Genomic DNA, 27,960 nt, shown 5'->3' with positions numbered 1-27,960 from the left:
CAACAAAGGAGACAGGGAAGGAGCCCTCAAAGAAAGAGAAAAACCAGGAGAGAGTATACCCGTGATCAAGTGTCCAAGACCAGAGAGTATGGAGGCAGAGAATGACTAAGACCACTGGACTTGGCAACTGAGATCAGTGATTTTGGAGGGTTGGAGAGTGAAAGGAGGTGAAGTGGCACTGTGGATGGCCTTGTGAAGACACTTAGCTAAGAGACAGAAAGGCAGCGGATTTGTTCTTTTCAGTTTGGGGGAGATCTGAGCATGTTCATAGGCAGGAGAGGATAAGCTAGTAGACAGGGAGATCGAAGACACGAGAGCAGGGGTGGCAGAGGAGGTGATGTACTGGGAAAGTCAGGACAGAATAGGACCACATGTAAGGTGTAAGGCCACTTCCTCATGTGAGGCCGAGGGTTGAAGCAGTGACCAAAGGCATCTAAGCGATAGGAGATGGAGAGAGGAGGGAGCTTAAGGCAAATGGCCTCAGTATTTTCTGTAAAACAAGGCAATGTTCCTAGCTGAGGTTGGGGAAGAGGGCCAAGTATCCTTAAACACGTCACTGGGCAAAGATAGGAGGCTAAAGCACGTGTGGGAGAGGGGTGGTGCAGTGTGATCTAGGTTTCGGGAGGCCTGAGGCAAAGGATGATCAAGCAGAATTCCAGAACTTCCTATCAAGATCACAGAGGTAGCAGCTAAATGTGAGGGTCACCTTTGAGGGGACCATCTCCAAGAATGACTGAGGGTGGGAATGAGGCAGGTCACTGCAGTTGAGGAAGCTGATGAATTGAGAGGCTGTAAGACCCCAGGGACATCAAAAAACCCAGCATCAAGTTGGGCAGGAAGATGCCAAGTCCAAGAAGTGAAAGTGACAGACAGATACGGCAATAGCAATAGATATGACGCTTCTGAGTGATGGTGGCAAAGGGACAGTCTAAGAGAAAAGTAACAGTGACCTCTCGGTGGGTAGAAGAGGAGTAAAGGGAATTTGTATCTGAAAATACAAATAAAAGTGAATCGTGAAAAAAAGTGGTAACATGTAGTAGGCAAATCACCCAAGGTCTGCTCAGGAGCAGTAAAAGGTTGGCAGGGAATCGGCATCTTCTGCAGACGACCAGCCTTCCATGAGCACCAGATGATGGACAGTGTGAGATGAATCAGGATTAAAGGGAATTTGTTGTCAACGAAGCAGAGATCCCCGAGGGCACAAGGGGATGAGAAAAAAGAACAGGGACCATGGAGAGGAGGGGAAGGCACACACAGGTGCAAGTACAGAGGGAGATAATGCCTACTACTTGTTCCCATTTCTGCACAATCTGAGGTTTTACAAGTATTACTTCTATTTCAGAGATGAGGAAAGAGAAGTTCAGAAGAGGTTAAGTAACCTGTTCTCACAGTTCGCAAGCAAGATCCAAACAATGGTCTCTTTAGGAAAAAAATAAAGTTTTATTGGTATTTTTACACTGTTGTCACTTTGCGATGACTCTCCCTTACGGAACAGTGTAGTTAAGCAAAGCAAATCAACCCCAGGCGGAACACAGCGCCTAGAGTTGGCCTCTTCCCTTCAGAGAGGGCCCAAACCCTCACTGCCAGTCTTCTGAAGTCCACGCTGACCAGAGTTCTGACAGCTTTCACTCAGACATTCTCTTTGGACTCTGCATCCAACACGTTTTTATTCAACAGCGATGCCAATTTCCAATCCATTCTGTTGTCATAACACACGTCACATTGCTCAGAAATCTTCGGCAGCTCCCCAGATCAAATGTAAAATCCCAGGAGGCGCTCAGCAACACATTTAGTGAACATAACACAAATGTCTGCCCAGTGTGCTCCGTAACAACGAGCACACTCTAAACATAAACTTACAAGAGGCATCACTGATGAATTTATAAGCCACATCATATAAATGCACACATACACACACACACACACACACACACACACACCAATCAGATATTTATTGTAAAAGAGAACTCACAATTTAAAAGATACTAGGTCACAAAATATTCCACAGTAGTGACCAGAAGCACTTGGTCTCTTTCAAACAGTTTAATCTACTTCTGGAAATAGTTTAACATACCATGAAGACCTGTCTTTTTTGGATTTACCCTGACTTTCCCGTTTCAGACTCATCATGGTGGCCAACTACTTCCGTGACCAAAGAAAACCACGTGCTTCTTCAGAATGTTCTACAGTATTAAAGACATTTCCTTTTCTCCCAGTTTTTGTTAGTAGCTTTTGTACTGTCAGTGCATAAGATCAAAAAATAAAAATAAAAAAACTTTACAAGTTAGTGTTCTTTGAAAGACCAAAAGCAAATCTTCAGTAGATTTTTAAAAAAGCTGTCACAGAGGTTGTCCCTTAGTTACAAATAGTATGAAAATAATACAAATTCAATCTTCATCCTTAATCTTAAAACTGATTTCTATTTACACTCAGCTGTAAGCTAAGTATTAGGCAGCTAGCTTGCTCAGTGGATAGAGCTACAGTCCTGGAAACAGAAAGATCTGATTCAGATCCGGCCTCAGATGCTTAGGAGCTGTGTGACCTTGGGCAACTCACTTAACTCTGCTTGCTTCAGTTTCTCCATCCATAAAATCAGTTGGAGAGGAAAATGGCAAAACACTCCAAGATCTGTCAAGAAAATGCCAAATGGGGTCATGAAGACTTGGACACAACTGAAAAAATGGGGAAGGCCTACTTGGGGCCCTACACGTTCTTTTGGTGAATAACTAAATGAGCCTATGTATGACTTTTAGATTGAAACTCACATGGTATTTCAATTGTTTTACTCCAAAAAACATTGCAGCTCATCCTTTTATCACTTATTTCCCCTTGAGAATACTCAATAGAATGTCAACTTTTTGAGGGCACAGACTATAGTTTTTTTGTATTGCAATTTGGGGTACACAGTAAATGATTACTAAGTGCTTACTGAATATACTTTCTCCAGTGAGGTCCTCTGAATAACTGATGCCTTTCAACGCAGGAGCAAGGTAGCAGTGGATAGGCCTGTGTCACGGGTAAGAGCTAGTACAACCCTCACGCTTACACTGACCACTCTTCTTGAACATCATTCATTCTCTCCATGGGGCGAGTTTTTCTTCTAGGATTAGGCACTGTCCAAGATGGAAAAGTCTCAGGTGTCAGAAGGATGCCAGACAGCCCCTATGGGGCCTATCTACCTCCATGTGAGAAGCACAATGGGTGGGAAAATGGCTCCTTGAGCAAAGGAATCTGCAAACTAAGCCAGTCTGAACCACTTCACCTCATTATCAAACAAGGGAATTAGCTACAAGAAATAATGTTGAACTCAGGACTAGGAAAGTGCAAACCACAGTGTCACAATTAGCATGAAAAACACTTGGGGCTCATAGGAAAATCATCTGAAGAGTCTTCTGCATTCTGTCAGTGAACCTCGACTACCAGCACCCAGCATTCCTCTCAAGCCCCAGCACACTATTCAGATCCTTTAAAATGGCTCTTTATCACAGAGGTAGAAACGTTTACATAGGTAGCACGACTCAGTCACATCCAGGCAAACACAGTCAGACCTACGGGATTACAAGTGACGAGAGCTCTGGGCTTCTCCCAAACATCTCACATCTAGTAAAATTATTCTGCTTTAAATTATAACTATAACCTGAGCATTATGCTCTTGCGCCCCCCTCCCCCCCCCCCCAAGATACATGGGCTAAAACACTAACCTTCCTTCAGGTTTACATAGATGCTCAGAGCACTCAATCTGAATTTTCTCACGTCAACAACTCTGTTCTCTTAAAATTATTTTTGTTCTGAGTATACAGACATAAGTAAATTGTTCATTAACAATGAAAAGAAACACATCATTTCACAGCAAAGAAAATCCAACCGGATTTCTGTCTTTGCTTGTGAGATTTCAATTAAGGAATCCCTTACTCAGACCATGGGTAAAGTTCTATTCACCAAATAAACTCTAGGCTCCTTGGCCTGGCTGACGCAGCCCTCCATAACTCGGCTCCAAAAATACCTTATCCTATTCTCCATCTCATTTTTTACAAATTCTGTTTTATTTTCGGTTTTAAATTCTCTCCCTTCTCCAATCTGGTTAGAAGGCAAGCTCTCCTGCTGCCCACTCGGCTCTTCCCCTTCTGCCTCTGGAGCTGAAATCTGACCATTCTCCAGCGAGCCCACAACACCCTTCTTACTCGAAGCCTTCCCGGATTCAGTCTATTCAGAAGTGTCGGTCTCACAAGCCCTTTATCATGGGCTTTCTCTAGCACTCATGCCATGTGGGGCTGGTCATCTGTGCCATCTTCCCTACTAAGGAGGAGCTTCGAGCCTGGGGGGCTCTTACCAACTCTGCCTCCCTCAGTCCCTGGCGTAATACTTTGCATGCTGCTGGGACTTTGAGGAAGGGCTGGGAAGATGAAAGACACACATGACATACAACGTGTACTATTGGAGGCAGGGGGATAGACAATGACTGGCATAAGGAAGTGCCAGTTAGGAAACTTCGTCTGCTAAGGTAAGGCAGATGAGCACTTGTAGTCATTCCTAAAAGGAAGAGTTGTCTGGGGCACTGAGAGTTAAAAGGCCTGCCCAGAGATACGCATCAGACACGGGATTTGAACTAAGGGGGTCTCGACCAGAGAGTGGCCCTCTGGTATAATGTATAATACAGGCAGCTAGGTGGCGCTATAGTGCAGAGAGCTGGGCCTGGAGTCAGGAAGAATCATCTTCATGACTTCAAATCCAGCCTCAGGCACTTTCTAGCTGTGGAACCCCGTTTTCTTTGCCTCAGTTTTCCCATCTGAACAAACGAACAGGAGGAGGAAATGGCAGGCCATCCCACTGTCTCTGACAAGAAAACCCCAAATGGAGTCAAGAAGAGCTGGACATGACAAAAGTAACAACAACACAATGTACACTAATACACACTGCTACATTTCCATGGTGTGAACACTGGGGCCGCAGCCCGTCTGACTCACACTACACTAGCTTCTACATTTCTGTTCTTTTTCTGTTCCACGACATAAGTGTATAAACCCGATTCCAAACTAATTTAGTAAAGCAGGTGCAGCTTATATTAGGAAAGTGTTGCTAAGCACTGACACATTGCTGTCTGTTCATTAATTCAGGTGATGTAAAACCTTTGTTCCACCTTGTACGTAGGGAAGTTATGATCTAAAATGATTAACTTGCCCTGTGGTACAAAGTCAGTGGGGCAGAACTTGGCCTATGTTTAATACATGTCACAAGACACAATGTTGACTGAGCCTTCAGAAAAATCACCTGGTTTTCTGGAAACCAAGTCTCGAAGCTCCCAACAATCCTGAAATGGCCTGTGGGGAAGCAGCCCCATAAAATCAGGTAACTCTTCACCTTTTCAACTCCACTCTCCTAAGCTTCCTCTTGGATTCTTCCATGCCTTATAGAAAAAGCAATAAGTCTCTTATAAACTGCTCCCAAAAGCATGATAGTTAATACAACCATCCCACAGATTAAGCTAAATGACCATCGAGGCCCTAGGTAAGCATAAGTCTGGCTAACAAACACCGGTCCGAGAATCCTTGCTCCACTTCCAGAAGCTGTTAACCAGCCCATGTAGACGCCCTAAGGAGAAGAAAGAGGTTGAATACGTTTAGTTTTTGTTAACAAAATGGGGCAGTGAAACTCTCAGCAGATAAGGTTCAATTAAGAGTCAAGTCTTTCCCCTTCCTCCCCCTAGTCAGATCCTAGCAATTAAGTCAATGAATTCCTCCTCATTTTTATTTTCTTCTCCCTTTGACAGTTAAACACGGTTTACAGAGATGCCTCAGGTATACATGAGCATGAAAGACCAGCTTCATATTTAGTTCAGCCTGATAAATCATTAATACTGTTTTACAGGAATAATATTTACTACTCACGTTTTATTTGAATTCATGCAAAAATAACAGATCACAAAGAAACTCATCTTCCTGAGTTCAAGTCCAGCCTCGCACTTCCTAGCTGTGTGACCCTGGGCAGTGCTTTAAGAAACGCATAACCTTTCTGACTTCTCTTTTTTAAGACGATAAATATTGCCAAAACCCGTCATGAGACGGCACCTCAGCTTTATCTTCAATTCCTAACCCTAGCCTATCTTTCAAACACTGTCTTTCCCTTTCCCAGAACAAAAGCACACAACAGCCTGCTCTCCTACATGAGAAACACTTTGAGTCTCAATTTACTGAAAGGCTGACTCACAGAGAAGCATTCCCATCTGGTGGCCTCTTGTAGTGCTGTTACTGAAAGCTTTCAGGGGTGTGCTGCATGTCCATGGGCAAGCACAGACACAGGACTGCCGTCAGGCAGCGAGGGCCCAAAGCCCCCTTCCTGATCAACTCTGAAGAATGACCTGGGGACGGGGTGCTTTGCTACCTTTATTGCCAGGGAAATTAGATTTTGACCTCAGACAGTTCCCAGGAACATTTTGGAAAACCTCAGTATAAGATGAACTTTTATAAAAGCCAATTATCTTGATGTGAAACATAAAATAATCTAAGAACTTATAAATCAGGCCATTCTGAAATAATGTAGCAAAAACTGTGAGTTTTAATTGTAGCCTCTCTGTAATTCTCTTACCTGAGGTTTTGGTCCCAAAATTTTTGAGTACAAGGTATAGGACATAACATTGCATGTTGGATAGCCCATCCCTATCAGGATGGCAGAGGTAAGGAACTGGGCCAGGTGAATCACTGGTGTATAGACACACCAGGACTGCTCCACTGGGCAGCCGGTTGGAGCTTCGCTGGAATTTCCTGTTGATAATGTCCAAAAATAGAGAACTCTTTCTCCAGATGATTCATGAGGAATGGAATTATTATGTAAATCTAAAAAGTAAGCACAGTACAGTATTTTAAAACAATAGGAGCTTAAGCAGATTGAAAAAAGTCTTTATAGTCAGGAGAGTACCTTCCCATTGTATTTTTGGAAACTGATTTCCCCAAGGTAACAAGATAAAGAATCCGATTAAAACAATTATGAGTCCTCCAAGCAGAAGTACACGCTCTCCAGTTCTAGGAAAAAACAGACAATCATTAATTTAAAGTTAAACGACTTTGGTAATTGAGTCACCTAAGTTTTTGCCTATTTTAATCATCTAGGCCAGTGTTCTACAAGTAGGGGCTGAGAGATGATGCCAAGTGACCTTGGCTTCAGCCCAAGTGGGGAAGGAATAACCAATGTATGAGTGGGAAGATGGGTAGCACCCCACCATTCTCATGACAGTAACTTACAGACTTGACGCGAACACAAACACCGCCCCATCAGCACTCTGCACTCCCCACCTGTCCCTCCCACCACAGGCTGCCCTTTCTAGATGCAACAGTGGACACCCTCAGGGCACAACTGGAAACAGGCCCCAGAAGCAGCTACACAAACATGCATTCCCATGTCTCCCTCCAAGTCACCACAGCTTACCCTGATCACCACTGTGCCTAGGGGTGGTGACCATCCCCCCAACTTGTTCGAGAGCATGCATTCGCATTATTCACCTTTTGGTCAGGGAGAATGAGTAGAACAGAAAGAACAAGTGCTCTTCCTTCTTCTGAACTTTCATATTCCCATGAAAGCTACCCTGCTAGTCTCCAGGTTCTCAACCACCTTATTCTTGATCAACTCAGCTGAAACTGCTCTCTCCTGTTACCAGGCACCCCTCCCCCTTTTCCTCCTTCCCCTCTCTTCTTGTGCTGTGACCACTGGTTCCTGTATACCTTCCCCCCTCTCCAGGCTGTCCTGGGCCCCCTTCTGCTCCATCTCTACACATGCAGTTCCCTGAAGGTGACTCACAGATGGGTTAGTGGAGAGAAGATGAAGGCAGAGAGTCACCCAGGCATAGGATGAGAAGATTGGGAGCCAGAACTTCAGTGGTGGTGGGGGGGCATGCAAGGCATACAAAAGACTCCAAAGAGAACTGAAAGAAGGTGTGGTGTATGTTGAGATGTGAGGGCCAAGTCCAAGTAAACCCCTTTCTATTTCAGTTTAGAGGGCTGAAAATCCTGCCCAGAAGGAATCCATGGACATATCTGCACTGATAAGTAAAACATTCTGAGCACAATTTACTCTTTTTAACTGATGTTCCAGGATGTCTGAGCTCCTCAGAGTGACTGATCATTATAGGATTACCCTTCGATGTCCCACCATTATCTCAAAAGCAATATGCTTAGGATAAAATGTCCCCCCCTACAAGTAGTGTGCCACAGTGATTTCTGCTCAACCCACACTCATGCTAACTGCTTTAGAAATATCTCATTTGATCAAGAGATAATGTCAAGACATCTGCAATATAGATTTCAATTCATGTGTGACACTCTTTTTGTCATTAAAAACACAAAGGGGTGGGATGGTGGCTACCCTGGAGCACAGAGAAGCCACAGAGGGCCCCACGCTGCAGACAGGTGGTGATTTGGGAGCAAGGATCCGGGTGCACGAAGGCTGGGTGGGTGGATTCTGCCTGCACAGCTTCTAGTACAGGGGCTGGAGTGGAGAAAAGGAGAGGCTGACAGCTTGCAGAGTCACGGAAGGTCAGCCTATGGAGTGCTGGGCACTAATGGGGAAAGGAGGATAGAGTGGCTGGGCTAGAGATGGGCCCTGCTGGCCACCCTCTGAATGGCCTCTAGGGTGGGCAAGTCCCAGGCTTGGGGGACCACAGGCCCAATCAGGGCCTGGTCAAGCTTCACGCTCTTCACAAAGCCTTCTCTGATCACCCCACTTCTTTCCCTGAACTCATGGCACTTGCCAGGCACACATTTAGTACTTAGTTGCATACACGTTGTACATCATTTTATAACATCACATGGTTGCACTGATGTGATGGGATTGTCTCCTTTCCAAATAATCTGTACATACTGAGAGATCAAGGCCACATGCAAGGTCGCAAAGAGTTCTCCACTTACTTATAAAATACAAAATTTAAAAATCAATTAACTTTTCCTCTTTCCTTAAAATATAAATTTAAACGGTCACAATACCAACACTTTATGCTGGTAGCCCCAGGCGTACAGGTGCACAGTTTAAACAAACAGAGTATCTTATGATATAGACTTAGACAACAGAAAAATGAGGTAACTGCTTTACAAAAACATTTACAAGAAGGTTCTGACGGAGGATCCTATAAAGTTTTAGGTAATGTTTGAAGTACTATCTTATTTCAAAGAGATAAGTGTACGTGATAACATCTAAAGCACCAACTTGCACAGAGGTATCAGTAACACGCGCTTTATCTGCTCTGGCCGCGCTCGGTCCTCAGTCACTGGGACGCAGTGTTACTTTGATGTCTAGACCGGAAACAGAACACAAAAGGGGACGACTCACTTTCTGGAAAGGATTTTAATTCCCATGAAGACAACGACTGCTTCGACTCCCAGGGCAGCAAGAATGATTCCGTTGTAGAGGACGGCTTGTTCCCTGGTCCAGGCGTACATGTCCATGGTCAGTGGAGTCACAATGCTGCAAGGAGCAAGTGAAGCAACCCAATTACAGCAAGTGGAGAAAACCCTTACAAGACTTTGGGGACAACACTGACTGGTGCCCTCAGGAAGTGGGCACTGAATGCTTTCCTCCCTAAAGCGCTAACGTGACTCACGAGCGTCTGTCCAGTCTTCCTCGGCCCTTCTCGCGTTCCCTTACATGTCTAACAGCATCAATGGAGAGTTCTGTTGCTCTAGGGATTGAAGAATTTCACTGCTGTTAAACCAGCTGGCCTCAGAGCCACGGAGATTCTTGGCTTCTTCCCTCCTCCTCCTATTTTCTCTCTTTTCTCCCTCTTCTCATTTTCCTTTCTTACTTTTCCTTGAGCTGGACATACAAGACATGGCACAGAGATCTAGTTTTCTGGCTCGATTTGAAACTCTGGTGGGCCAGACCTCTTAGATCTGTCTCTCAGTGAGTCCTAAAGTCCATTCCGCTGGTTTCCATGCAGCCCTCTCCCCACACCCTCCTCCTCATTACCCACCTCCAGTTGGACTTGGCATTGCTCAGGTGGGGTCTGGCCAGGGTAACAGAACCACCTGAGGTGGTTCTATTCAAGTCCTACCATGTGCGGGGAACTGGGCCAGACTAGAGAACATCGAGACAAAAAAGGCCACAGGCCTCTCCTTACGCAGGTTCTATTCCCCTGGCCAAAACCAACAAGGTTAGCTTTGCAAAGTACAACACAAGGTGGGCAAAAGAGGCTGGGAGGAGATGAGGCAGAGCCTGAGGAAACGGGAAAGAGCATGTTGACAGACAGTGGCAAGTTCCAAACGATGGGTTCCCTGAAACACCAGCTGTGACTGTGAAAGGACCGATCCCATTCTTCTGGGAAACACTGGAGTTTTCCAAACAAAATGACTGAAATAATCATCCCTAGAAATCCTATCGCCAAGCATACACCCGAATGGGATGAAGGGGAAAGCCCCTGATGTTACCAAATGTTCACAGCGGCACTTTTTGGAGCAGTAAAGGCCTATAAACAAATAGGTGTCAGCCGACAAGTTGTGGCACATGAAGTAACAGAATTTTATTACTGCACTGTAAGAGAAGATGAACATAAAGGACAGACAGAAGCCCGGGCAGATTCATGTGAAGTGATACAAGGAGATGGAAGCAGAAGCAGGAAAACGACAAAAGAAAAGTACAGCAGCAGCAACACTGAAGTTCCAACGCACACGCTGTGCTCCCGGGGACTACAGCTGCCCCCAAGGAGAGCCAGCAGAAGCTTGGGGCCTCTGGGGGTGGAGAGCTCCCCAGGAGGTCCTCCCAGGCTGCCTTCCATCCTGTGCACCAGGACAGCCATGGGATCCCCAGCAGCACTGCTTCTGCTAGGTGGGGTTACCCAGCTGCCCCCGTGCTACAGGACTGCCTTCCCACTGCTCCCTTCTAGAAGAGACACTTTTCTCATGTGATTAAAGATAGCTTTGAATTCTTCTGAAAATTGCTAGCTCACAAATGAGGGAAGATTCTTCATGAGTTTTTCACATAGCCAAAGCTGAAAGGCCTTTATATGAAGCTTAACAATTATCTACGGAAAATTATCCCAACGGATTAAACATTTTTCCTGTTCCTTAAACAAGTGACTTTTAAAGGTTTAATTAATACCTTTTTGATATTTTCACCAGTCACTTCCCAATGAACACTCCATCTCATGGAACCCTCCCTGTCAAGACAGTTAAGCAAAATCAATTCATTAAGGAACTATGATGCGTCAGATACCACACCACATGCTGCAGATATAAAAAAAAAAAAAAAGCAAAATACAATCACTGTTCTTGAGGAGTCTCCCATCTAATGCGGGAAACAACATGCAGACAAATATATACAAAGAAAGCTGATATAAGCAGGATAAATAGGAAATGATTAACAGGGGGTAACAACTAGAATGAAGAGGGGTTAGGAAAGGCTTCCTGCAAAAGGTGGAATTTTAGGTGGGGCTGATAGGAAGCCAGAGAGATCACTGGTCAGAACGGTGTTCCAGGCACTGAGGACAGCCAGAGAGAACGTCCAAAGACGAGAGATGGAGTGTCATGTTCACAAAGCAGCCCCAAGGCTGGTGTCACTGGACAGAAGAGGACATGTTGGGGAATAAGATGTAAGAAGACTGGAAAGGTAGGCAGGAGCAGGTCATGAAGGGCTCTGAATGCCAACAAAACATTTTGTATTTAATCCTGGAGGCAAAGGAAATCATTGGAGTTAACTGAGTTGGGGGTGACACAATGGGGCCTGTGCTTTCGGAAGATCACTTTGGTATCTGAATGGAGGATGGATTGTAGAAGGACTTGAGGCAGGCAGACCCTTAGCAGCTACTGCAATAGTCCAGGAAGGAGGTAATGAGAGCCCACACTAGGGTGGAGGCAACGTCAGAGGAGAGATGGAGGCATGTTCTAGAGATGCTGCAGAAGTAAGCCAGCAGGCCTTAGCAACAGCTTGGATATGGGGGACAAGAGATGGGACTTCTAGGATGACTTCTAGGCTGAGAGCCTGAGGGACTAGGAGGGTGGTGTTGTCCTCTACAGTAATAGGGAAGGTGGTAATAATTTATTGGGGAAACATGAGATCCATTTTGAACATGCTGAGTTTAACATATCTATTGAACACCTAGTTGGAGATGTGAGCACTGGAAGCCAGCAGAGAGACTGGGGCAGCATAAGGAGATCTGGTAATTCAATCTGATGAGATCACCAAGTGAAGTAGTCTACAGGGAGAAGAGAAAAGGGTCCAAGAAGAGCCCTGGGGGACACAACAGTTACAGGCTGTGACCTGGAGGAGAATTCAGTCAAGGAGAAAGAGGAGAGGTCAGAGAGGTGAGAGGAGAACTAGGAGAGAGAAGAGAGTATCCATGGGGAGTGTTACAGAAAGCTTAAGGAGAATGAGGACTGAGAAAAGGTCACTGAGAGATCACCGGTACCTTTGGACAGGCCAGTCACAAGCCAGACTATAAGGGGAAGGGAGGGAATAGAAGGGAAGAGAAAGGAGGGAGAGTGGAGGCACTTACTGTCGATGGCCTTTTTGAGTTTAGCTACAAAGGCCAGAAAAGATAAAGGACAATGTTTAAAAAGGATGGAAGGATCTAGAGGGTTTATTCAGGATAGAGGAATAAAGGGCATGTGTGCTGGCAGTACAGAATGAGCCAGTAAAGAGGGAGAGACTGTAAATAAGTGAAAAAGTGGGATGACAGAGGAGCTGATCCATGAGAGGAGACAGGATGGAATAAGATTGCTTGAATGAGGGATAAGTATTGGTGAGGTCCAAGTCATCTCATCATGTGAGACAGGAACGGAGGCAATGACAAAGTGATGGGAAAGGAGAAAAAAGGGAGAAGAGGGAGTTCATGATAAATATCCTCGGGTTTTTCTGTACAACATGAGGCAAGGTTCTCAGCTGAGAGAGAGAAGAGGGAGAGCCACTAAAGATTTGAAGAGGGATGAAAAGGTGTGAAAAGCCTCTGTGGAGAACAGGAGAGTTGATAAGGGAGGCATGGTAAGATTGCCTAGCAGCAGCGAGAGCCCAGTTGAGGTTGTGCAACATAAATTTGTAGTGGACCTAGACAAAATGCTTGGGTGATTTTCTCCACTTTCGCTCAGTGGCACCATGTGTAAGAGAGAAAGTGATAAATGGTCAAGGCCAGGGGTGGGGGGCTCGCAGCTTCAAGGCCACACATGGCCTTCTAGGTCCTTGGGTGCGGTCTTTTGACTCAGTCCAAATTTTAAAGAACAGATCCTTTTATGAAAGGGTTTTGTGCTGTGAAGTTGGGATTCAGTCAAACGGCCATACTTGAGGACCTAGAGGTCCCCACAGGTACCCCACCCTGGTGGGGCATAGCTGGTGATAGAATAAGGGGGCAAAGAATTCAAGAGATGATGCAGCAGAACTGAATTGGTTCTTCAAGGGGTCAAGATGGGGGAAAAAGGGAGGGAGATGGCCTGCAAAGAGCATTGAGGGGTCAAGGGATTGGACATCTTGGAACAGGTGAAAAGGAGGGCTTGGTAAGGGAGGGTTCAGAGGGTGGAAAGCCAAGCAAACACAGTTGTCAGGAGGATGTTGGAGTTCTTGGACACGGAGGTGATACTTCTGCGGGTGATAGCAACATCCAGGGGATGATCTCAGCTGTGGCTGAGCTGGGGTGAAGAGGAGCTCATGGGAAGTGAGTAGGCTGAGGAACCAAGTGGTCAGAGTATTAGAGGGAGAGTCAGTCTGTTTACTGAAGTCTGCCAAGTGACCAAATGCCCACACTGAAACACTCCCTGTAGCCTTTCCACCTACAGGAGGAAAATGTTAAGGTCACAGGGAACATAACACTTTTAATACTTCTATCCAATCACTACAAGACTTCAAAAAGAGCCATGCAGACTGGCACAACAGCTCTGGGGAAGCTACGTCAGGAGACCCAAACAGCCTCTCCCAATTCAAATGGTGGCCCAGATGGCGTGATACTGCTAGAAAATTATTCTTTGACTGTGGATACAATTACATTAGAGCTAACAGCCATGGCTTTAAACTACAGGACATTAATCCCAATGCTTAGTGTCCAAGTATTCACTACTAAGAGAAGAATGAGTCAAGAAGATTTCTACAGCAGGTGCCCCTGCTCTCCTAAGTGTGGCCAGAGAATAACCAAGCTTTTTATTGAATACCACAATGTTCCGTGCCTCCATTTTTTTTAAGTTCTACAATCAGAGAAACCTGTTCTTCTATAGGGTATGTACGCACATTAACAGGCTTTGCAAATCAACAAAATGGGACAGTTCAGGTAATATGATACAGAAATAATCAAACTCACGTTTCAAAAACAGCAAAGATAAACAGGATAATGAAGAAAAGAATGTTGGTGGTGACAACAGCAGCCTGATCAATGCTTTCCTGGGTGTCCTGTGCTCCATCTGTGTTTGCTGCATGGAAACACAAGAATAACTCGATTACCCACAGTTCCCACATTTTGTAATTTTTATCTATACCCCTATATCATGAAAAGCATAAACAGAAAACCCATATCTGTCAAATTCCATCCCTAAGTATCTTTGAAGATCACTGTAAGTCATGATTTTTTAAGCTGTTAAATGTTATCATCACATAGAACTCCTTAAGTTATTGATGAGGAGAACACTATTATGAAAACTGTAATGATCAAGGAAATTCTCTATCATTAAACTTGTCTGGTCACAATCCCCCAGCTCAGCCAGGCTGGGGCTCAGCTGACCCACAGCCCACCAATGGGACCCGACTCAAACACTTCATAGCTTTGGTTCTTTCTACCAGAGCCTTTCCAATTCCAGGGCCACAAGTGATGCACAGAACATGGAGAGATTTAGTTTTCAAAATCAAATTTTAAAGTCAGATGATATCTATTTTTTTAAAGTAAACAGGGCAGAGCAACTGTGTGGTATCTTGGTCATGGCAACATTTTCTTTGTGTGACTGAGCTAGGTAGTGTGTATAGTTGATGGCAACAACTTGTTCCAAATAACTAATAATTTTATAACACGCAAGTATTAATCAAAAATAACAAAGTGCTACGTAACTGCCAGTCACCATCATTATCATCAAAGAGACTGGGTGGGAAGACAAAAGAGGCAGTGAGGGAAGCCCCCCTTCTGAGAATGAGCAAGAGAAAATGGAAAACATTTATGTACTAGCACATTTAAAAATTTTTATCCAATTAATATTTATTAAGTAATGCTTAGCTTTATATTCTGTGCCATGGAGCCAGAAATAAAAGACTTTGTCCTTAGCCTACATGGAAGCCTGCAATTTAATTGGAGGACATCACCAGGCTGTTCTCTTGTGAATTCCTCCTAGCCTCCCTCCCCCGGCTTTATGGGGGTCTAAAAATGACACTTCAGAAATCAAAAGTCAATCAATTCTGAAAGAGAAAAGTTCAAAACATATCAAATCCTCCCCTCAGATCTGACTGAAATCAAAATCAGCTAAGACTGTACAATTCATCATTTAATCAAGTTTTCATTTTTAAAAAACTCATTCTTGCTAACTGATGAACCTGACTACACATTCTCTGTGAATCTCAGCAGATATGCACTATACCACATTTTAAGGTAGTAATTTGCTTGGACACTTTTCAGGTTAATTTTGTAAAAACTAATAAAACTGAATTATGGCTTATTTTATATAGATACTATACCTGAAAATGTCTGGGGATGGGTGTCTATGTATCAACATTTTAGCAGGTTAACCACTGATCTTTGGGGATTTTTTTAATCATGATGTATGGCATTAAAATATTTAAATGGTTTTAAATTCATGAATTAAGCTTGCGTATCTGGGGTCTTAAAATTAAAATATCCTAAAACAGAGACTTCTATGATTTATTGTTATGAAAGATAAAAGAAAAAAAACAGGTTTATAATTTCCTCAGTAGCCTCAGTTGAAATCACCATCAGAGAAGAGTCTTCTGAAGTATTTTGCTTGGAAAGTTTGTTTCATTGATTCTCCTTCATTTTTTCCTTAAAAGCTGCTTCAGCCTTGTACAGTCTGTTTTGCTGCATATTCCAACTTCTTTCACCTCCTATGGCTACAACTTCTCCCCCGCTTAGGCTGGACCTGGATTACTCTCATCTCGACGCGTCTAACAGTCTAATTCAGTTTCCTTAATTAGTTTCTCTACCTTCCTATAACCATCCTCTGCACAGGTACCAAAATAGCCTTCCTGAAAAACAAAGGCAGCTCTCCCCAGTCCCCTTCCCCACTCCTATACCAGCTGGACTTATACTCAAAGTCAACACCCTGCCCATTCCCCTCTCATCCTCATCACTCTTAATGGCCTATTTCCAGGCCATCCCTTCCATTAAGCCTACTCCAAGAATTCTAATCCACATCAATTTCTCCCCTGCTATAACATTCTCTATCAGGCACTTGGGTATCTAGTTACACTAAGCTTTGTAAAATGGTAACATTACCTATTTCAGCATAAAGAAGTCTTGCTTGAACATTCTGATTCTGAGGACACACAGATTTTGAGTTGGAAGGGCCTTATGAGGAATAGTGAAGCCTAGAGAGAGTGACCAGCTCAAGGTCACACACGGGCATCAAGTGGCAACTCTGGGTTCTGAATCCAAGTACCCGACTTCCAATTCAGCAACATTTCCACTGAGGACAGAGTTTACGCCTCATACTTTTATAAGCCCCCCAGGTCTAACTACAACAGACGGTCAGAATGCAAAGAAAAGGACAAGCCTATCTTGTGATTAAGAAAGCAAATGAATGAGTGCCTAAAGCATGGTGACATGAGTCTGGTTAAAAAAAATACCAAGGAAGTCATCCTGAGCAGTTTTTCATGCCAATCAGGATAATTTACTCTGTGGAAATAGGGCTAGTGGATTTGGGCAAACCAACTGACCAATCTAACAAAGACAAAATTAAACAGCTTCTGCTGCCAGGAGCTAATGGGCAAATCAAGGGAAAGGACACTCACGTGCATCAGGAAACAGAAAAAGCACACAGAACATAAAGAAACTGTAGGAATGACAGAAGGAGCTGATAGAGGAGCACCAGGAAACTCTCCTGTAGGAGGTGGTACCTGCCCAGAGCTTTAAAGGCACTTGGGACTTGAGGAAGGGGGCCAGCCTGACCACAGGGCCCTTTTCACTTGGAAACAACAATGTGTTAGGTTCTTCCCCAGTGATCCAGTGTCTTTTACTTAGAAGGAAAATCTAAACAAGTGCCAGACAGCCAAGAGTCACCAGCAATGTAACTGTAATTCAATAATACCTTCATCAAAGTTAACACTTTTACACTGTCTTCCCGAATCATCCACACGATGTTCCCTTAAAAATAAGAAAAGAAGCATTTTATTGTACAGCACAATTATCTGAACATTCATTTCTTGGTGTGGCTCATGCAAATTTCTTTACAATCCTAACCTATTATTTCATCAGTGCAGGAAACAGAAGTAATACTGAAAACACAGTTTACTTTCTGAAGACATGACAACATGAACCCGCTAGCTGGGAAATGGTCCAAGTTCCTTGTGGGCTTGCAGAGATAATGGATTAATGGTTTGGAAAGTGGTACCAATTAGATCCAGTCAATTACTGATCACTTACAAATCTGACTTCCCCAAAACATCCTGTTTCTCTCCATAAGACAGAGCACATCACAGCGGTTCTTAACCATTCTTGTCTCATGGATCTCTCCGGAAGCTAGGAAAGCTCATGAACCTCGTGTGAAAATAGTTTTTTATAATGCACTGAATAAAATACATAAGGATTATAAAGGAATTTTACTGAAATGTAATTATTTAAAAAAAGGCAGTTCACTGATCCCAGGTTAAGAGGCTTAGCACATTCAATTCGCATAATGGAATTATCTTTTGAGTTGCTGGTGTCTTTGAAAGTAGGCTCTAAATGATTTCAGAATCCACGAATGAATACAACACACAGATATACATTTTACGTTATGCACAGAGTCCTCACTGATTTCGAAAAGGTCTGTACAGAACATAGAAGTCTGATATAAAAATGGGTCACTGTCCTGTAAGGGTGATGTCAGATCTGCCCAAACTCAGAATAAGCTGAGCCTAGTGAGTGTTAAGACTGTGATTTTGTGCTAAGTGCCAAGAGTTTGTTATTCTGAGAAACTTCTTTGTTGTTCATTCATTTCAGTCGTGTCTGACTCTTTGTGACCTCATTTGGGGTTTTCTTGGCAGAGATATTGGAGTGGTTTGCCATTTCCTTCTCCTACTCATTTTACAGGTGATGAAACTGAGGCAAACGAGGTTAAGTGACTTGTCCAGGGTCACACAGCTAATAACTATCTAAGGTTGGATTCGAACTCAAGAAGAGGAGTCTTCCTGACCTTAGGCCAAGTGTGCCACCTCACTGTTCTCCAGGCTGGGAGAAAATCAGAGGATCAAACAGAAATAATGCTTAGGCTGGATGGGACAATGATACACAACGATGGAGAGAAAACAGAATTATTCAATTCTTATTCTATTATCTCTGCTAAAGATAATGATTACTGGACCACACAGAGCAAAAATAGCAAATATGGGACTGAAATAAAAGATAAGTAGGGAGATAATGAGAGCACCCGGCTACCTTTAATGAACTGGATTTGCCAGGCTCAGGACAGAGCTGCCATGACTGGATATAAGGAATCTTCAAAAGATAATAGAGAAATATTATCATGGCAGAGCTGCTTCAGAACCAAAGTAAGAACAAAGTCTCAAATTTCAAAGCAGGAAAACTGCAGATACGGTGAGTCAGAGGCTTGGCTCGGATACTTGGCAAAATTCTACACAGCAACAAAAGGAAAGTCAGTCAATGGGGAGTCGGCATGGGAACGTCAGGCTAGATTATAACCTCACCCTTACCGACAGACCACAGGAATGCTGTGGAGACACTCTACCTGAGTTAAAGATATCACCTGACAAACTTCCTGTGATCTTTACATGCAGAAGTATGAGTTAGGTGATTTATGTGTCCTGGGACCTGGCTGAATGACCAGACTCAAGGATGAATCATTAACTCTAGTCAAGTGCTGAAGGGGTCTAGACATCCTTGGCTTTGGCTATCTAATATTTTTTTAATCAATAAATTAGCTAACGGCAGAGATAGCATACTTACTAGATTTGCAAACGACAGAACAAATCTGCGGGAGGGAGGGAAGTGTACCTTCCATACTGGACATTAGCATGAGGGGCCTAAAAGAACCTGATATGCTAGAAGGCTGGGTCAAATCTAAAAAGATCAAATTTGATGGGGGAAAAAATACAGTTTTAAAGCAGAGATTAAAAAATATCCATTTTGTTTGTAAAAATGTACAAAGTTCAGAAGGAAATACAGATAAGCAGGATGGTTAAGAAATTAATGTGTGGTATTTGCCAAGATACTTAAAAAAAAAAGGCAAACAGTATGAGATAAATACATGGTTTCATGTACAATTCGTTTTGTGAGTGTTCTGTTGTATACATGGAAATATTCCTTTTTTATGTTCCAAATAAAAAAAAATTAAATTGTAAGAATCATCTTTCCAATTCTAGGATAGAGGAGCACTTTATCTGAAAACAATCTGGAAGTCTTAGTGCACTGCAAGCAATGATAGTTAAAAGCGTGATCTGATGAAGCCTTGAGAAAGCCACAGTGTCCAAGAATAGCTAGGCAAGAACCATGCCGTCCTCTGCTGTAGTCAGACACGACATACTGTGTTCAGCTCTGGGAGCCATATTTTAGGAAAAACACAGATAAGCAGACTATTCAATGGAAGGTGACCAGCATAGTTAAGCATCTCAATCTCTTGTCACTCGTGGATGAGATTTAGAAACCTAAGACACTTAAGTCTGGAAAAGAAAAGATGAAGGAGAATTATGATGGCTATCTTCAGGTATCTGAAGGGCTCTGATGTAGAAAAAGGACTAACTGCACACCTCTTGGTCTCTGAGGGTAGTGCCAGACAATGAATGGAAGATGTCAGGCCTTTCCACATCTTCCAGGCTGGAGCACGTGCTCTCCGTGGTCTCCTCCAATCCAATGACTGCACTGTTCCTAGAGAAGCTGGGAGGTCTAAGTCTGAGCTGCTTCCGCTGTGACCCCCAGAATGGTGCAGTGTGAACAACACTGACTCTGCAGTCATCCTAGCAGGGTGACTAAGGGCAGATCACAGGGGCTCTCAGAGCCTTTGTTTGCCCAGATACAGACTGGCCACTATTAACAATAACTCACGTTTGCATAGTAGCACAGGGAGTACTTTCCTTACAATGACTCTAGAGGGCAGATATGAATTATACAGATTAGGAAACTGAGACTGAGAACTAAAGTGACCCGTTCCCAGCCACACTGCTGACACATGCCTGAAGCAGCCCTGGAACCCAAGTCTCAATTCCAAGTTGAGCTCATTTTCTATTATAACACATACGTCCTGACGAACCTCACAGCACCGTCCTAAGAAGCAAATGAGACAATGGGTGTAAAGCGCCTGATAGATGCAAGATGCTAAACAGAAGAAAGGAACTGTGGGCACGGTGGAGTTGGAAGCCACCTGAGAACATGCCCATCAGCAGGCAAAGCACATCAACGGCACCATCACCAGTATAACTATCTCCATACAATTACCTTAACAGAGCAAAGATCAAGACAATATTGAGAAGTCCCAAAAGGGCGCCGAGTAGAACCGGGGCTGTGTACATGTTCACCTGGAGATCAATGGCTTGCCACGTCACACCCTTCTCTCCAATCAGAGCAAAGCATGTCTGAAAAACTTAGCACAGTAAAAAAGATGCTAAAGGGTGATTCATGCATGCTAGACTGCTAATGTGAAAAGGCCCAGGGTCAAAAGGGCTAAGTCTAGTTCTGTACTCTGACTGTACTCTCTCCCAAAACGGTAAGAAAGCAGGCAAAGGCTGGTCATATACAATTAAGGCATTAAGTTTCGAATGAGTGTGTAAAAATAATGGAAAATGTGAAAAGTTGGGACGGGTTGTCTTCTTTAGATGGTACATAAAGCAAATATCTCAGTCAGTAACTGCACTGATAGATGTCGAGGTCATCCTAAGTTAATGACAATCATGATTTCATTGTTCTTCCTGCCTCCAAATACAGAAGAGATGCCTACCTGGACCCAAGATAAAGCCCAAGGCCTGAGAAGCACTGGTGTTGGCCATGGCACCGGTTCTTTCTTGAAGGGAAGTAGCACCAGCAATGTACGATCGAACTACAGCAACATTTCCTTAAAAAAATAAAAGAAAAAAGAATTGAAATGAAAAAAAGTATCTTCCACTTGATAAAATCCGTTTGAACTGGGCATTCTACAGAAGGGGAAGTTATGGTAAAAGGCACAGCTAATGTCACCTACTCACGTCCACAAAACTGCTTAAGATACACGTCTTGAGGTGCTACCCCAGCAATTGGGTTAAGACTTTAAAACACTTTCATTCTCAGAACTTCACTGCATTCTCTTTCAGTAAGGTAAACATGGAATTTTAATACAAAATTAATTACTTTAAAAAGCCATGACACCAACACCAAACAGTCTTGTCTCTGCCCATCCAATATTTACTGAGGATGCTCTGTACAAATGGCAAGGTCCTAGCTGCTAGAGACAATTTTACCAAAAACGTCCAAGTGCATAAACCTCACCCAAACATACAAACGTGAGTCCCTCCTACACATCCTGTCTCTAGACACTTTCATCGCACAGGAAGACAAACACAACTCCAACGAACACTGACTCAGCATCTGCCATGAGCATCAACGCTGTGCTAGGGAGGGACACAAAATATGCACGAGACAAAATCTCTATCCCCAGGAAGCTTATAATTCAGTTGGAAGAAAAGACTTGTATATAAAACAGCAGGCATTACATAAAGCAGTGGGAGAAGGGCTGAGAACTGAAGCTGGGTCTTGGAGGATGAAGAAAAAGAGGAGAGAAAATTCCAAGAAGACTAGCACGAGTCCAGCAATGGAAAAGAGCTTCCTCTATTAAGGGAACAGGGAAAGACTGGAAGGAATGCAAAAACTGAGGAAAAACTTTCATTAACAATTTCTCAAGAGAATGTGACTGGGTTGCAATATTTCTGTGGAGTAGGAAATGATGAGCTGGTTGATCTAGAAGAGCAAGGAAAGACTTGGACCTATGAAGGAAGATGCTCTCCACCTTCAGAGAAACAGATGACAGGAGGAAATAAGCACAGTACAGTCTTACAAATATGTGTGTCAGAGTATAGGTGTATAGATGTGCATGTTTATAGATATCTATGTGCATCTTTGTACGTATGTATATGTATTCGTGTACGTATGTGCATGTGGATACCTATGGACCTCTGAATTTAGCTGTAGCCTTCTGGGGGGCGAAGGTGGGTGGAATAAAGTAAAAAGTGCATAGCAGAGGACAAAAGAAAACTTACAAGGAAGCAAAGAAAAGCTGGACAGCTCTGAAAACCATGTGTGGTATTTATTATACATGTTTTCTTGAAATGGTAATTTCTTGTTTTCTATTAAATCCTTTCTTATACTCTGCTGTGTATACGGCAATGTTTTTTCTTTTTTTCTTTTGTATATAAGTTTAAAACAAATTTTAAAACTAAGAAAAAAAAGAAAGGGAGGAAGCAGTTGGGGAAACAAGGAGGTGACTGCCTTGGCTGGACGAGCAGCTGCGTTGAAGACTTACAGCAGGCAAGGTCTGATAGGTTGGACAAGGATGACTTATGGAGGGTCTTGAAAGTCAAAGCAAAAAGACAGATGTAGGCCCAAGCACATTACCTGCTCCAAATCCCACAAGTCCACGAGCAGCCAACATGTAGTATTTATTGTGGGACGGAGGGAGGTGGACGTAGGCATAGAGAATGTTGGCTGCCACTGAAATGAAGATCGAGACCACAAGAGGTTCTTTCCTCGGCCTAAAATTAGACCACACCCCAAATATAGGTGAAGCTACCATTTGGCCAAGACTGTAAGAAGCGATAATCCAGCCCAAAAAACTGGCATCTGCTGTGGGATCAATCTGCAAACAGAAATAAGCCCATTAAGAAGTTATTATTTTTTTAACTCAAGTCTAAAACCTACACCTTGTCAGGGTTAGAGAGTAAGCTGGACTTAGGAGTCTGGAAGAACTGCATCTAAGCCTCAACTCAGTCAATGAATCACTTGATCCCCTTCTGGCTGAGCATCTTATCTATAAAATAAGGATGACATCTCGGTCATAGTTACCTCAAAGGGTGGGTGGAAAGCAAGGGGTTAGGAGGTTTATAAATGCTTTATAAACCTTCAAGTGCTATATAAACGTTGATTACCATTATTATTTTCTGATCATGAAATAATATTTAAAAAATGAAAGGTCACAGTGTAACAACAGGACACTGAGCCCTCTGACTTCAGGGAGCTCTAAAATCCACAAGAGTAAAATTAGATCGACTTTTCAACATATTACTCTGCACCAAAAAACAACAGTCAGGAAGCCTTGTCTTTTAGGCCACACAGAGTAATGTCAAACAATGGAAGCAGCTAAATAAAAGAGACACATGATGAATAAGACCAGGGAATTGTGGATGAACTGAAGCAACCACTGTGATTTTAGCCAGTGAAGCAGTTATCAGAAACATATATGATTAAAAAGTAGGCTTTATGGTGAGATATGTAAGGAATACAGAAACTTCTCACTCTACAAGCTTTACTACAGACTGTACATACACAATCTGGGCCTGTGGATAGTTTGGTAAGGTAAGAGAAAAAAACAATAGAAATGATAAAAGATTAGGAGAGTCTGAGGGTTTAAGTCAACAAATGATCTTCAAAAACACAGTACATTATACAAAGAGGTTATATACCAAACCAGAAGAATTGCAAAATCTTAGGAACATAGGTTACATAATTAATACAAACTTACTGAATCTTAGGGATGTTAAGCACTAGAACAATTTAAGGAGTAAGATCGCTGAATTTCCCTTACGCAAGTTTTTATATAATTACACAAACATTGATTAATTCAACACATTTATTAAGTGCTGACTGTGCAAGGCATTAAACAAGGAAGGCACTGGGGATACAAAGAGCTGTTTTCTTCCAGTCACTGACATGCTCATTCTAACGATCCAATCCGTGTAACAGCAAAGGGAGTTAAGACTTACAAACCTTTTGGAGGTAGGGCCAGACCGACATAATTACAATCGAGAAGCCTGTGAAAGGTAAACAAAAGCCATGTCATTTCATACTTCTAGCTTCAACACTTCCCTTCAAAGACAGTCACAGCGTGACACACTTGAAACACCACCATGAACCTGCTCCACTCACCTTCCGTTCTTAAGTCTGATCAGGGCATCGACTGAGGGGACCAGAGGGGGTTCACAAAAGCTATGCCTGGGGCAAGCAAGATGATTTAAAAGAAACAAAGGAGAAAAAAATTGTCCCCACTAACTCCTGCTGCTAAACAATGGAGATACCTCCACTGGGATGCAGATCTTAAAAACCTAAGTGTAATACACTGCTGGAAATGCTACTGATTTTTGTGAACTGCAATGTCACAGAAATTAGGCTTAAACCAACGTCTCTGAACATGTTCTACAATGAATTAAAAAAGGCAAGGTGTCTTAATTATTAGAGATCATACTATTTAAAAAATTGGAAGAGAAGCAGATCATATAAGTCTTCCACAGCTATAGGTTGGGGATGAATTCTTAATCAAATAGGAAACAGAAGTAGTTAAAAAAGATAAAAGATCATTTTGATTAAATGAAATTGAAAAACTTTTAGACAATGAAAATTAACCCATCTAGGATAAAAAGGAAAGCAGTTAACACTTGGAAAAAACCAAGAACTTTGTGTCAAATATCTCTAAAATGGGTCTGAGTTACAAACTAACAGAAAGAGAAAAGACTCAAGGCAGTACAAAAACAAATATGAAAACAATAAAAATAAGTTTTGTTAGACTACTGGGTATTCCCTTCACTTTTAATTTTGCTTGAAATCTGATTTTCACGTTACTGTTTGACACACAGAAGACTAACAAGGCAGCAGAGATTCGTTGTTCCTGATAGAACAATAGGCAGGCAGCACTGAGCCAACACTGGGGGTTCCCCTGGCCTGGGAAGTTCTTCCTCCTCACCTCCCTCACCTGGCTTTTTCCATGACTCAAGAGCCGCCTTTCCTGACTCTTCCCGTGTCCCCTGCCTAGGGCTTTCCTGCCCCGGGCCTGGCGCTCACTCCTCCGTTACTGCTATGCTCAGGGAGGTACAAGCTAGCTTCTTCACTAGCAGTAAGCTCCTTCAGGCAGACATTTCCTTTTGTCTCTGTAGCCCACAGCTCAGCATGCAGAAAGGGCTTACTAATCACAGCCAGCCCTTAACGCAGCATTCTCCGTGTCATTTCATCGGATTAACAAATGCTCTGTCCATTGGTTCCCTAGGCCAGTCCCAGGTGAAGGTGCCAGGACGACAGGCGTCAATTCAAAGAGGTTACCATCAAGTGTTCCGTCCTGCCACCGCCCCTCCAGGCTCACGCACAGCGTTCAGTCTCACGGTTACGGGCTGGCCTTCCCCTGATAGATATCTGGTAAAGGAACACAGCCATTCGCCACCTGAGACGTAGCCCTGGGCTTCTTCCCTCCCCCTGTCCCTCCACACTCACCCACGCTGCTGAGAAACATGGTGAGGTAGAGGACGCGGATGGAGCGCCACCGACTCCTGGAGTGCTCCTCGGTCTCGACCACATCCCACTGGCTACGTTTGTAGGAAAGAGAGAAAATGACATCATGTCAGGCAATCAGCGCGTGGCGGAGGGAGGGGGAGATGCCTGCCTGCCAACCAAGGGCAGCGGGCCCGAAGGTGTGCCAGTCCTGGGGGGGCAGTCATGATGCGGACGTGCCCGCCAAGCAAGGGCAGCGGCCCGAAGGTGTGCCAGTCCTGGGGGGGCAGTCATGATGCGGATGTGCCCGCCAAGCAAGGGCAGCGGCCCGAAGGTGTGCCAGTCCTGGGGGGGGCGGCAGTCATGATGCCGACGTGCCCCCCAAGCAAGGGCAGCGGCCCGAAGGCGTGCCAGTCGGGGGGGGGGGGGAGTCATGATGCGGACGTGCCCGCCAAGCAAGGGCAGCGGGGCCCGAAGGCGTGCCAGTCCTGGGGGGGGCGGCAGTCATGATGAGGACGTGCCTGCCAACCAAGGGCAGCGGCCCGAAGGCGTGCCAGTCCTGGGGGGGGCAGTCATGATGAGGACGTGCCTGCCAACCAAGGGCAGCGGCCCGAAGGCGTGCCAGTCCTGGGGGGGGCAGTCATGATGAGGACGTGCCTGCCAACCAAGGGCAGCGGCCCGAAGGTGTGCCAGTCCTGGGGGGGCAGTCATGATGAGGACGTGCCTGCCAACCAAGGGCAGCGGGGCCCGAAGGTGTGCCAGTCCTGGGGGGGGCGGCAGTCATGATGAGGACGTGCCCGCCAACCAAGGGCAGCGGGCCCGAAGGCGTGCCAGTCCGGGGGGGGGGGAGTCATGATGCGGACGTGCCCGCCAAGCAAGGGCAGCGGGGCCCGAAGGCGTGCCAGTCCTGGGGGGGGCGGCAGTCATGATGAGGACGTGCCCGCCAACCAAGGGCAGCGGGCCCGAAGGCGTGCCAGTCCTGGGGGGGCAGTCATGATGAGGACGTGCCTGCCAACCAAGGGCAGCGGGCCCGAAGGCGTGCCAGTCCGGGGGGGGGGAGTCATGATGCGGACGTGTCCCGGAGGTCCTTCGGGAGCAGGCCTCGCTTTCCGAAATCCGCGTGAGCGGCAGCAGGGCCCCCCTGCCATGCTAAGGGGAACGTCCGGAAGGGACTGGCACCTTCCCAGAGGCTGGCACCGAACGGGCGCCAAGCCCAGCTGCACACAGACCAAGGAAAGCCGGCTTTTCCCTCGGGTGCCAGCGCGTCCGCGGTTGGGGCTACATGGGATGGCAGGGACTACAGCGCACGGCCCGCCGGGAGGGGGCAGAAGCCAACAGTCCGGCTCCGGACCGGGGGAGGCGCAGCACACGGACGTGCAGGAGGCCCACCCGGCTCCAAGGGTGCTGGCTGCGGGCACGGCTCTCTCGCGGAACACGGCACGGGAGGAGCCGCACGTGCGGACTTTGCTGACCGCCAGAGAAGCGCCCGTCTGTCTGTCTGGCATCCTCCATACACCTCCATCTGTGGGGCCTCTCTCCTCCTATACTGGTACGGATGACTCGCTTATGGAGCCCTGACTGGGAGGGGTGATCGAGTCGTCCCTGGGCAGAACCGGCCCGGCCCGGAAACACCGCTACAAGGCCCCGACAAGGCGGCACCACTAGTGGGACACAGCGACCAAGTTCAACCTGCACAAGTGCGGGGTCCTCCACGTAACTGGGCGAGGCCGGAAGCAGGGCGCGGCTCTGCAGGGCACGGACACACAGAGGCCCCCCAGGAAAGACCCCCCCCCCCACTCCACCTGCACCTACGCTGGGGGGGGGGCGCGGAGACACGGCAGGCGCTCCACACGCTCCAGCACCTCCGCGCATGCTCGCAGCGACGAGGGACTACGAAACACGGCCGACCCCCCAACCGGCCCCCGACGCCGGCTCACCTGCTCCCCGAGCCCCGCTCGCCTAGCAGAGGCTGCTGTTCCTCGGTGGTTCCGCGGGCGGCCATGGCGAGCCCACCGCCGCAGCCTCGGCGCTCGGCCGGGAAAGGGCCTACTCTCGCGGCACTCGGTGCCGCTCCGCCCACCCGGGATCGCGCCGGCGCTTTTCGCTTTTTAGCTCAGGCGCCGGGACGCATGCGCAGGGCGGCGAAGCCGGCAGCAGGCGGAATTCGCCGGGTCTGGGCCGTAGGGCGCGTGCGCAGAAGGGGGAAGCACGGAACCGGTGGAGCCCGTGAAGGGCGCGTGCGCAGGAGGGCGGGCCAGGCTGAAGAGCCCAGACCTTCCCCCTACCTCATCCCCCCACCCCGTGACCCCTCCTTGGCATCCCGCCAGATGGCGGTGCCACCTGACGCGAGATGGGGGACCGATAGGGTCCAAACGGACGTTCACCCCCGGCCGCGACCGCAGTGTCCTCCCCCCGTGGTGGGC

At 45.5% G+C, this 27,960-nt stretch overlaps 1 protein-coding gene across 3 annotated transcripts; it reads right to left on the bottom strand.

Moving 5' to 3' along the window:
- Positions 1 to 1,420: 1,420 nt before the first annotated feature.
- On the bottom strand, positions 1,421 to 27,636 carry MFSD8 (major facilitator superfamily domain containing 8). Of its 3 annotated transcripts, XM_072624568.1 has the most exons (12): positions 27,475 to 27,636; positions 25,541 to 25,632; positions 24,050 to 24,093; positions 22,682 to 22,922; positions 21,036 to 21,149; positions 20,537 to 20,681; positions 17,196 to 17,251; positions 14,255 to 14,363; positions 9,313 to 9,447; positions 6,913 to 7,016; positions 6,583 to 6,830; positions 1,421 to 5,589 (listed from the first exon to the last, which is right to left on the bottom strand). In XM_072624568.1, the coding sequence occupies exons 1-12, from the start codon at positions 27,537 to 27,539 to the stop codon at positions 5,377 to 5,379; spliced, it is 1,566 nt and encodes a 521-aa protein (XP_072480669.1). In that variant the 5' UTR covers positions 27,540 to 27,636; the 3' UTR covers positions 1,421 to 5,376. The 3 variants fall into 3 exon arrangements, with proteins under 3 accessions (XP_072480669.1, XP_072480671.1, XP_072480670.1); XM_072624570.1 differs by lacking the exons at positions 25,541 to 25,632; positions 27,475 to 27,636 and adding an exon at positions 25,373 to 25,438; XM_072624569.1 differs by lacking the exons at positions 25,541 to 25,632; positions 27,475 to 27,636 and adding an exon at positions 25,029 to 25,374.
- Between the last annotated feature and the right edge of the window lie 324 nt (positions 27,637 to 27,960).

The sequence above is a fragment of the Notamacropus eugenii genome, chromosome 7 (genome assembly GCF_028372415.1).
Source record: "Notamacropus eugenii isolate mMacEug1 chromosome 7, mMacEug1.pri_v2, whole genome shotgun sequence".
NCBI lineage: Eukaryota > Metazoa > Chordata > Mammalia > Diprotodontia > Macropodidae > Notamacropus > Notamacropus eugenii.
The sequence above is the reverse complement of the archived record's forward strand: the minus strand, read 5'-3'. Positions and strand labels throughout refer to the sequence as shown.